The 11,350-nt window shown below is 43.6% G+C and overlaps 1 protein-coding gene across 1 annotated transcript in view; it reads left to right on the forward strand.

Annotated features, from left to right (window-relative positions):
* glra4a (glycine receptor, alpha 4a) overlaps window positions 1-9,294 on the forward strand; it is a 79,356-nt gene extending 70,062 nt beyond the window's left edge. Inside the window, exons 6-9 of the mRNA XM_021561503.2 lie at window positions 2,951-3,088; window positions 3,396-3,610; window positions 4,526-4,675; window positions 8,255-9,294. Of these exons, the coding sequence (XP_021417178.1) occupies window positions 2,951-3,088; window positions 3,396-3,610; window positions 4,526-4,675; window positions 8,255-8,551 (800 nt within the window). The 3' untranslated portion in view covers window positions 8,552-9,294. The remainder of the gene's footprint in view (window positions 1-2,950; window positions 3,089-3,395; window positions 3,611-4,525; window positions 4,676-8,254) is intronic.
* Window positions 9,295-11,350: the final 2,056 nt, after the last annotated feature.

Genomic DNA, 11,350 nt, shown 5'->3' on the forward strand with positions numbered 1-11,350 from the left:
GTGATGCCCAGCAGAAATGACAAAAATAAGCATTTTAGATCTGCCTTTACAAAACGCAGAATAAGATTTCTTACGCATATTATCTTTTTTTCCTGCGTGAAAAATTCAGTTTAACTTCCCTTACGAAAAAAGATTGCAGTCAGAGTGCAGTATAACCGAGGTGCAATACAGTATAACTGCAGTTAAAGTGCACTATGCTGCAAATACTGCTTAAAAAGAAATAAAAAAATGTACTACGGTAATTTTGCAGTGTAACTGCAGTTACAGTGCAGTATAACTGCAGTTATAAACTGGGTGGTTCGAGCCCTGAATGCTGATTTGGCTGACAGCCATGGTATATCAGACCGTGGCATACCACAGGCATGAGATAACATTTATTTTTACTCCACTTATTACATTGGTAACCAGTTTATAATAGCAATAAGGCACCTCGGAGGTTTGTGGTATATGGCCATCATGGTTAAGGGCTGTATCCAGGCACTCCGCGTTGCGTTGTGCATAAGAACATCCCTTAGCTGTGGTACAGTGCCTTGCGAAAGTATTCGGCCCCCTTGAACTTTGCAACCTTTTGCCACATTTCAGGCTTCAAACATAAAGATATAAAACTGTATCTTTTTGTGAACAATCAACAACAAGTGGGACACAATCATGAAGTGGAAAGACATTTATTGGATATTTCAAACTTTTTTAACAAATCAAAAACTGAAAAATTGGGCGTGCAAAATTATTCAGCCCCCTTAAGTTAATACTTTGTAGCGCCACCTTTTGCTGCGATTACAGCTGTAAGTCGCTTGGGGTATGTCTCTATCAGTTTTGCACATCGAGAGACTGACATTTTTTCCCATTCCTCCTTGCAAAACAACTCGAGCTCTGTGAGGTTGGATGGAGAGCATTTGTGAACAGCAGTTTTCAGTTCTTTCCACAGATTCTCGATTGGATTCAGGTCTGGACTTTGACTTGGCCATTCTAACACCTGGATATGTTTGTTTTTGAACCATTCCATTGTAGATTTTGCTTTATGTTTTGGATCATTGTCTTGTTGGAAGACAAATCTCCGTCCCAGTCTCAGGTCTTTTGCAGACTCCATCAGATTTTCTTCCAGAATGGTCCTGTATTTGGCTCCATCCATCTTCCCATCAATTTTAACCATCTTCCCTGTCCCTGCTGAAGAAAAGCAGGCCCAAACCATGATGCTGCCACCACCATGTTTGACAGTGGGGATGGTGTGTTCAGCTGTGTTGCTTTTACGCCAAACATAACGTTTTGCATTGTTGCCAAAAAGTTCAATTTTGGTTTCATCTGACCAGAGCACCTTCTTCCACGTTTGGTGTGTCTCCCAGGTGGCTTGTGGCAAACTTTTAACGACACTTTTTATGGATATCTTTAAGAAATGGCTTTCTTCTTGCCACTCTTCCATAAAGGCCAGATTTGTGCAATATACGACTGATTGTTGTCCTATGGACAGAGTCTCACTCATCCAGAGTGATCATGGGCCTCTTGGCTGCATCTGTGATCAGTCTTCTCCTTGTATGAGCTGAAAGTTTAGAGGGACGGCCAGGTCTTGGTAGATTTGCAGTGGTCTGATACTCCTTCCATTTCAATATTATCGCTTGCACAGTGCTCCTTGGGATGTTTAAAGCTTGGAAAATCTTTTTGTATCCAAATCCGGGTTAAAACTTCTCCACAACAGTATCTCGGACCTGCCTGGTGTGTTCCTTGTTCTTCATGATGCTCTCTGCGCTTTTAACGGACCTCTGAGACTATCACAGTGCAGGTGCATTTATACGGAGACTTGATTACACACAGGTGGATTGTATTTATCATCATTAGTCATTTAGGTCAACATTGGATCATTCAGAGATCCTCACTGAACTTCTGGAGAGAGTTTGCTGCACTGAAAGTAAAGGGGCTGAATAATTTTGCACGCCCAATTTTTCAGTTTTTGATTTGTTAAAAAAGTTTGAAATATCCAATAAATGTCGTTCCACTTCATGATTGTGTCCCACTTGTTGTTGATTCTTCACAAAAAAATACAGTTTTATATCTTTATGTTTGAAGCCTGAAATGTGGCAAAAGGTCGCAAAGTTCAAGGGGGCCGAATACTTTCGCAAGGCACTGTATATTGGCCATATACCCCCCCCCCCCCCCCCCTGTGCCTTATTGCTTAATTATATTGCAGTACCACTGCAGTTATTCTGCAATTACTGTGTCCAAAATACCACAGTCGACTGCAGTTGCTGCACTTTTTTTGTAAGGGTTGCTAGTTATCTAAGTAAGATACTGAATTAATAAGGTGACGAGGCATCATAATGTCTTAGCTTTCTGCCGTGTCAAAGAAGTCAAAGCCCTTTGGATGAGTTATCTGTACAGCTGCCAATGCTATCTTTTTGATTTCCTTGCATTTTTCTCCTCTGCCTGTCTGCTCCTCTCCGTCTGCTCTTTTCCCGTCTTCTCAGAGCAGAGCAGGCAGGCCCCTTGCCCTAGCGACTCTGGACAGACACAGTGTGTACACATGCTGCATCAGAGCAGACAAGCATGGATCAAAACATTGTTCATTTGCGTAATGTCTCATTCACATTCGCTTGTAAATGTCTAAACTTACCAAAAGTGACATTCGGTAGCTCCTACATATATTTATAACTTTATGAGCTGGATTGCCTGTCTTTGCCATTTGTTATTTTCGTGTGTGTTTGTTAGCATATTTAGCTAGCAGACTCAATGGAAATTTGCTGTTACTTGTGCTACTTTTGTTAGCATTCTGGAAACAGATTCCCAATGGTCGTTTTTTTGCATTTGTTTGGCGCCCCCTGGTGTATTAAGCATGTAATATTGTAAATCCCAGAATGAAGATACAAAAATCTGGAAACCGCCCAACACATATCTTGCCCTTTGCACCTCTGTTTCTCAATCTCTCCCACCCCTCCTCCCCCCACTGTCTCATTCTCTGTAGTTGGGTATACCATGAATGATCTGATCTTCGAGTGGTTGGCCGAGAACCCGGTGCAGGTGGCTGATGATCTGACGCTCCCACAGTTTGTGCTGAAAGATGAGCAGGATCTAGGCTACTGCACCAAGCACTACAACACAGGTGGGACCTTGGTGGAACTTCACTTCCATTGTTCTTCTGGTAGAAACATAAATTACAGTATAGAGGTTTGGGGATTGAATCCAAGTTTAAGAAAAGTTCAGAGCATAAAGACAGTGCTTTCTGCTCACTTAGTTTAACTGAGAAAATATATATATAATTAAGTGCTCTATGGAGTAGCAACAACTTCCTTATCAACATGGACCAGTGGCAACTTTTCCAACCTACACATTTGAACTACTTAAATTCTTCTGAATATGCCAAGAAGACTGACACACATACTTGCCATTTCTATTGTTTCCGGTGGCAGGTAAATTCACCTGCATCGAGGTTAAGTTCCACCTGGAGAGACAGATGGGCTATTACCTGATCCAGATGTACATCCCCAGCCTGCTCATTGTCATCCTGTCCTGGGTCTCCTTCTGGATCAACATGGATGCTGCCCCGGCTAGAGTGGGCCTAGGCATCACCACCGTGCTCACTATGACCACCCAGAGCTCTGGGTCCCGGGCCTCTCTACCCAAGGTCAGCAGAGATAATGGTCTACCAACCTCAGGGATGTAGTGTTAAAAAGTAAGGCAAGTAAGCGGGATGATGGACGGCGAGTATAGTAAGTGCTAGCGCACGTAAACACTATACACCAGATGCGTCACTGTCAACGCAGGGCTTGTAGGAACCGCTAGATTTGGTGGGTATGTATCAGAATCTTTCAAATTGTTTCAGTCCAATCAAATGACTCCTCTCCCAATGCTGATTGGCTATTTCAGGTGTCACTTTAGTAGGCTGGTTCAAAGTAGGACATGCCAATTTTCGAAGTATGAAACTAAGATCAATTTGATGTTACACCTGGTTATCGTCACCTGACAGATCAACAGAACGCAATGTAGCGGTCCAGTTCATAACCAATACTTCCAGCATCTGCAATGCTTGCCATGACACACATGTGGAAGTACCTGGATAAGTAACTGCTGCCTCACGCTAGGCCTCTAGGTTTGACGGGTTAAGAAAATATCACAATAGCTAGGTTAGACTGAATAAGGAAATATCACAATAGCTAGGTTAGACTGAATAAGAAAATATCACAATAGCTAGGTTAGACTGAATAAGGAAATATCACAATAACTAGGCCATGTCTAGACAGGTAGCTGGCAGACTATTGAATTTCCAATTTGAGTTTGATCTGTTTTGACCTTGGCGTGTTCATGAATAGAGCGGAGTTGACTTTACCTGGGTCTTACTGTGACCTCTCAAGGATGATGTCTGCCTGTATCTTATTGACTCCCATTGGAATTCTGAGCCATTCTGAGGACATGGCTCCATAGTCTGCCTGGTTGAGGGATGGGTTGAAAGTCACACCTCCGTCATTATGCGCACCAACACCTCAATTGATTGGCTATTGATGACCCGGCGACATTGTGTACCCCTTCCCTGCGTCTCCAGGTGTCCTACGTGAAGGCCATTGACATCTGGATGGCCGTGTGCTTGCTGTTCGTGTTCGCCGCACTGCTCGAGTACGCAGCAGTCAACTTTGTCTCACGGCAACACAAGGAGTTCATCAGACTGAGGAAGAAGCAGCGGCGGCAGAGAATAGTGAGTGTAAACCACCACACATACACCTACCTGTCATCTCCTATCACACTGACTTATGCCCCATGTTATAGTGCGCCTATGTTTATTCAGAGACTGACAACGGCAACACACTACAGCTGGCCGTCACATTACATGAGAAAGATCAGCTCGTTTCAGGCTCAGCTCATTTCCATGGTGAGCACTAACTTGCATAGAGGTTTGTGTGCTCCCTGCTCCCCCCGGCACACCATTCCCCTGCTGGGTTAACAGGCTGTTTTCCAGCCTCACATCACTGGAACTCTGGGAAAGTAATACAGGGGGTTTTAAAGAATGAATGAGAGCTTACGACTTAAATTGCTGATCTGAAGTATTACTTTCCAGGCAAACAACCAATCCACCATGTACCCACTTGTAGAGAGTGTAGAGCGGTAGTGCTACTGAGAGCATATGATCAAATGGAAGACCCTTTAGCGAAACAGAATTAAATCTCAAGAGCAGAGACAAGAGTCCGAAAGAATCACATTAAGCTGTGCTCCAAAATGGCTGGGCTGCTTTCCCAGACTTGTAGTAAAGCCTCCACTGTCCAGGGCAGACAAATCCCACAGATTTAATGGACTGTCTACTGGACCCAAATCAATAACAGGGGAGAAAATGATTGTCCACGAGAGCAAGAAGTAACTCCTCCCATAGCGGCTATATCGGTCCGTTAACACAGGACTAGTAAAGGGCCAGTACATTACTTTTGTGAGGAAATATTAATATTGTTTTTTAATTCCTATTTTTCAGGGGGGTGTTTCAGCACCCCTACTTCCCCATGACTCCTCCTCTCCACCTCAGTTGGGCAATTACTCCCGTCGAGAAATTTGGCTTCTGAGTTATCCATCTAGGATGGTATTGAGGCAAAGCCTTGGTCTGATTGAGCACACCTGTCTACTGCCACCGACTGACCAGGGTTCATCAATACCTATTGTACCTCCATGGTCTTCAGCTTTGAAAAACCAGAGAGAGCAGTTAGACCCTGAGTTCCAAGCACCCATGTACCTCTACTGTATACACTACAGCTTACATCATACAGGAATTAAAATGTGTTATATTGTAGGGTGTTTGCCGAGCCAACAATTGTAGGGTGTTTGCCGAGCCTACTCTAGTTCCTTAAGGATATTTTCCTCAGCCTCCTGAGCCACAGTAATTCCTTTGGTAACAGCTATGGATGATGAATTGTACTTTCAACGTTTTCCTTGAGTACTTCTGACTTAAAGACTAAATAGCATAGCTTGTTTTCCGTTTAGTTCCACATCACCATGTTTGATACATTTTATGTCCACTTCTTTTATCACACGTTTTGGCTCAAAGCTAGTGCTTTAGCTGAATTTGGAATGAAGCAGAGAAGATTTCCTGCACTCAGCAAAAAGCAGATTAGCATTTCTGTGGAATTAAGTTTGAGGAACTAAGCGACTCTTTCTCTCGGGACCCTTGTAATATAATAAAAGCTGAGCAAATAAGTACACAGTCCAATGTGCAACTGGTTTCTGACTGGTATTGAGAGAATAGCATGGTTTCAAATGGCATTATTCCAATCTGTGTCCTTGCTCCTTTCCCTACGGAGGCCATGGCCTTGGCCAATCAACCGGGGAGTGTAGAGTCACTAAGGAAAGTGAACGACCTGCCTAGCAACAGCACTACCAGCACCAGCTACCACGGGAACCTGAATCAGCACTGCAGCGCCTGTGCCAGGGTAAAACCAACCCGTGTCACCCCAAACTGAATGTCTTCCGCCACTTCTGATCCCCAAACTGAATGTAGTCTGCTCCACCATGTGTCGGCCTAAAACAAGCCCCTTCTCACTCTCCTTCCCCTGGTTTGGCTCCTGACCTTCACTCCGTCCTAATTATAAACATTTATTTGAAGTCCGATGCCTTTATGTCTGCGGCTCCAGGTGTGTTCTCTCCCTCGTCTGTCATCACTTTGTGGGGGGGGGGGGGGGGGTTTCACAGTGCCTTCAGAAAGTATACATACCCCTTGAAATATACTTACCTGTTTGATTTCAAAGTGGCGACAACTACTTGCTGCTCTGACCCCCAGGCCAAAGTCGATAATGTAAAACGTTGGTGTGAATTTCTAGCAGTCGGTTAAAAGGAAAGTCACCAGAAGTGCAACTCCATTTTTAACACCAACTTTTCCACATACACTCAGTTTACACTGGCAATAGGGCAGTTCGGGAAAATACCCGGTGGGCTGGTCCATCTTTAGGACGCAGAGCGGGCGCAGCCCATGGGCATGCAAATGTTATGATTTTTGCTCAGAATGATCACCATTTGGCTAATTGACTGCAGTCCAATTAACCAGACGCTGGCCCAAAATGGACCGACCCAGGGCCGGTGTTTCAGAAATGCCTTGACCAATTTCTGGTCCTTGTCCACCCCTGCTCTGCAGAGTCAGGACACTGCATGCTGTTGATCCCAGTGGTGAGAACGGCACTCCTCTTCAACAAATCACAAAGTGTGTACCAAAGCTACCTGACTGGGGCCATGAGCACGGGCCAATGACGATGAGTACCTATTATCTTTAGTGAAACGCATCATTAGACCTCAGCACATGACGTACTGTAGTTTAGGTGGAAGTAGAAGAGATAATTAAGTGCAAGAAGATCTCCTCATCCTTCTGTTGTAAGGTGTAATTTGTCATTGTGCAACAGATAAATGGTTAGTTTCTACCAAGTTCACTTACAGCCAAGGAACAAGGCAGGCAAGTTGGAGAGGGAAGCCAATGCTCATTATTGAAGAAAGGAACATGGCGGAGCTGAAGTTGGGCAATAAATGGGGGACATATTGGTAACTGCCCTTCACTAAGGGCATCAAGGGTCAGGGAGAGAGACAGTCGGGGGGGGGGGGGGGGGGGGGGTCAATTGACTCACTGCCTTCACACTGACTATTAATCACCCAATTTAGATCCTACATCTCCACTTTCCCCCTGCCAAATGGCATCTCTCAAGGTGTCAAAGGACTGTCAGCGTTAAGCTACATGTCTATTAATATTCTCCACAAAGAAAGGGAACAGGGCGTCTCACTCTGCGTGGAAAGGGTGCCATCCATCACAAGGTAATGCCCATTGTGAGTTTTTTGTCGGACCCCGACTTTTCACTCAGGCACCTTGAGAGATCATTAAAAAAAGTGTCCTTAGCCTACAAAGAGAAATGGAGGTAATTTTTGTTATACTGATAATTAAAACGTCCCCTTCGCTTTAATGACGCTGTTGACACTCCAGAAAGGCAGATGATTGAACAAAAGCGATCTTAGGTCGCTGGCTTGATTAATTAATCAATCAATCAATCAAATGTATTTATAAAGCCCATCTCTCATAAAGAATCCATCACACGAGGCAAAAGTACAACACTTTAGACTGGAAATACATCTCCCTTTAAGTTATATTTTCAGGCATGCTTGATGTTTTTTTATTTTTATATCGTGCCCTCACCCTATAGCCCTTTTGCTACGATACACCCCAAATGCCTGCGTCGTTGAATTATCCACTGGGAAGAAATATGAGCTAATGCCAGTTGACAGTGTGAAGCCAATCTGTGTTTTCCTTTTGATCCCCCAGGAAGAGGAACTGGCGAGAGACAGCCGTGGATTTTACTTCCGCGGCTACGGACTGGGTCACTGCCTACAGACCAAGGACGGAACAACTGTGGAGGGGGCAACAGTCTTCACCCCGCCACCCCCAGCGGTGTCCACTGTTTATGATGGCGAAGTGGTCCGCCAGCGCTTCGTGGACCGGGCCAAGCGCATCGACACGATATCCAGGGCCGTCTTCCCTCTGAGCTTCCTCTTCTTCAACATTTTCTACTGGATCACCTACAAAGTGCTGCGACACGAAGACATCCATGCAAACTTGTAAAACACTCTCTGCTCTAATCCCCACAACTTATTCATTGTTTCATGCTACATTTCAGTTTTTCTTCTTTCAACCAAAACTGCCTGCAAGATATACATTAAAAAAGGAGGATTAAGTGTTTCAGAGGCATATGCTTCATAACCATTGATCCTAAAAACTCTGCTCAGGTAGGTCTTCAGGATCTCAGAGCGAGAGCATGTGAGCAGAGAACGAAGTGAAGATATGGATTCAAACTGGTGTTAGATTGCTGTTTGTTTTTTGCATTCTCTTTTATCTTACTCCTCTTGTTTTGACTGGATTACAGCAGATGCTACAGGCGCTAGACTAGAGACATAACAATGCTAGTCTTTGAACTTCTGCCTGAACTCTGAAGTCGTTGTCTTTGCCTTTAGCCATATTCCAAAGTGAATATTGATTGTAGCTGGGTGGATAATGCTGACTTGAATTTTAACACTCAATGCATCTTTGAATGAATGTTTTTAAAAAATAACAATTAAAAAAAGGCTTTTTTACAACTTTAGATTGCCAAACAAATGAGGGCGGGATTGGGGTCTTTGATATTCTGGATATTTAAATGGGGTGGGGATATGTTGTTTTAACTACATATGACAAGATTATATATGTATCACACACAAATGTATAAACTGTAGATAAACAGAGTTGTTCATCGATTGCACACCTCACAAATGTGTATTTCCTTTTGTCTAACATTTGAATAAATGGGATATTCTGCCAGGAAATCGCAATTGCTTTTGCTCCTCTGTCGCTAAATGTATTGTTGGCGGAAGATCGAAATTGCTTGCATCACAGAAGAGCAGAGCTGTAATACACAGAAGATTCAAGACTGACTTTTAAAACAGTCAGGAAATTCCCCAACAGATTTACAGCATCACAGACAATTGCTTTCTGTTATAGTCTTCCATTATAAACTGGGTGGTTGGAGACCTGAATGCTGATTTTGCCGAAAGCCATGGTACAGTATATCAGACAATACCACAGGTATGACAAAAAATACATTTTTACTGTTCTAATTGCATTGGTAAGCAAGTTTATAATAGCAATAAGGCACCTCGGGGCGTTGTGGTACAGTATATGGGCAATATACCATGGCAAAGGGCTGTAATCCTAAAACCAGCCCCTTAGCCGTGGTCAATTCGTCATATACTACACCCCCTCAGGCAGAATTACTTAATTAGAGTACACCAACAGTGGGCCAAATTCCATTAGGCAAGTGCAAAAAGTGTTGCCACTATTTCATGAAATTTTACAACTTTGCCTCCCAGCAATTTTTTATTTTTTTTTATTTTATTTCACCTTTATTTAACCAGGTAGGCTAGTTGAGAACAAGTTCTCATTTGCAACTGCGACCTGGCCAAGATAAAGCATAGCAGTGTGAACAGACAACACAGAGTTACACATGGAGTAAACAATTAACAAGTCAATAATACAGTAGAAAAAAGGAGAGTCTATATACATTGTGTGCAAAAGGCATGAGGAGGTAGGCGAATAATTACAATTTTGCAGATTAACACGAGTGATAAATGATCAGATGGTCATGTACAGGTAGAGATATTGGTGTGCAAAAGAGCAGAAAATAAAATAAATAAAAACAGTATGGGGATGAGGTAGGTAAAAATGGGTGGGCTATTTACCGATAGACTATGTACAGCTGCAGCGATCGGTTAGCTGCTCAGATAGCAGTTTGTTTGAAGTTGGTGAGGGAGATAAAAGTCTCCAACTTCAGCGATTTTTGCAATTCGTTCCAGTCACAGGCAGCAGAGAACTGGAAGGAAAGGCGGCCAAATTAGGTGTTGGCTTTAGGGATGATCAGGGAGATACACCTGCTGGAGCGCGTGTTACGGGTGGGTGTTGCCATCGTGACCAGTGAACTGAGATAAGGCGGAGCTTTACCTAGCATGGACTTGTAGATGACCTGGAGCCAGTGGACATCAACAGTTTTTGAAGGCTTTTCCCCGGGGCATTAATTGTCACTAGCAGAAACATGCATCACCCCTATACTTTTTTCTATTAGAAGCATCACTGCCAGAATCCTTGAGTGAAACTGAAAAGCTCCCATTCATTTTCCTGTCCCTAGTGAGGCTATGGACGTGTGGAGACGTGGAAAGAAAGAGTGCATTGCCAGCAAGGGAGGATAAATTATTTTTTAAATGGGAAATCAGAGGGTGTTTTGTCAACTAATGAGTTTAAAAAGGACTTGCCGTTCACCGCTAATGACAATGAATCCAGACCAGCAACTTCAGCTCACTGTCCTTTGTCTGAGACGAGGCATTCCTAATCAACTCTTGTTTGCTGTGCTCCCATGGGCGGGTGAGTGCGGGGGTGTGTGTGGATGTGGGGGTGTAGGTAGGAGGTTGTGGACACTTGATGAATCGATGCATACAGACAGACCTATTGTCAAAAACCAGCACGTAAACCAATCAGACTGAAAGGGAGTGGGATCTCCTCATTACTTGGGGGACAGTTGCATACAATCTCCATACAATCAGATTTTGAAGGGGCTATTTTTCCTCTGATGGAGCTTGTCATTATGATTCTGAAATTACATGTATACTCTTCCACATGCCCAATGCAGAGTTAACCCAAGGTGGCCTAGAAGGCCCATAATAAAACACTGTCCTCACTATGACAAGTTACTGACGAGAGCTCGATTCCTGTTGTCTCAAATCAAGTTTGCTGATGACCCCCTTTTCCCGACATGAATACATGAAAAGAAACATCGGAAATGGGGGAAGGTGAGGCACATTGCCTCAGAGAGTTGAAGGGTTTCTGGACATGAGAACG

The sequence above is a fragment of the Oncorhynchus mykiss genome, chromosome 14 (assembly GCF_013265735.2).
Source record: "Oncorhynchus mykiss isolate Arlee chromosome 14, USDA_OmykA_1.1, whole genome shotgun sequence".
NCBI classification, from domain to species: domain Eukaryota; kingdom Metazoa; phylum Chordata; class Actinopteri; order Salmoniformes; family Salmonidae; genus Oncorhynchus; species Oncorhynchus mykiss.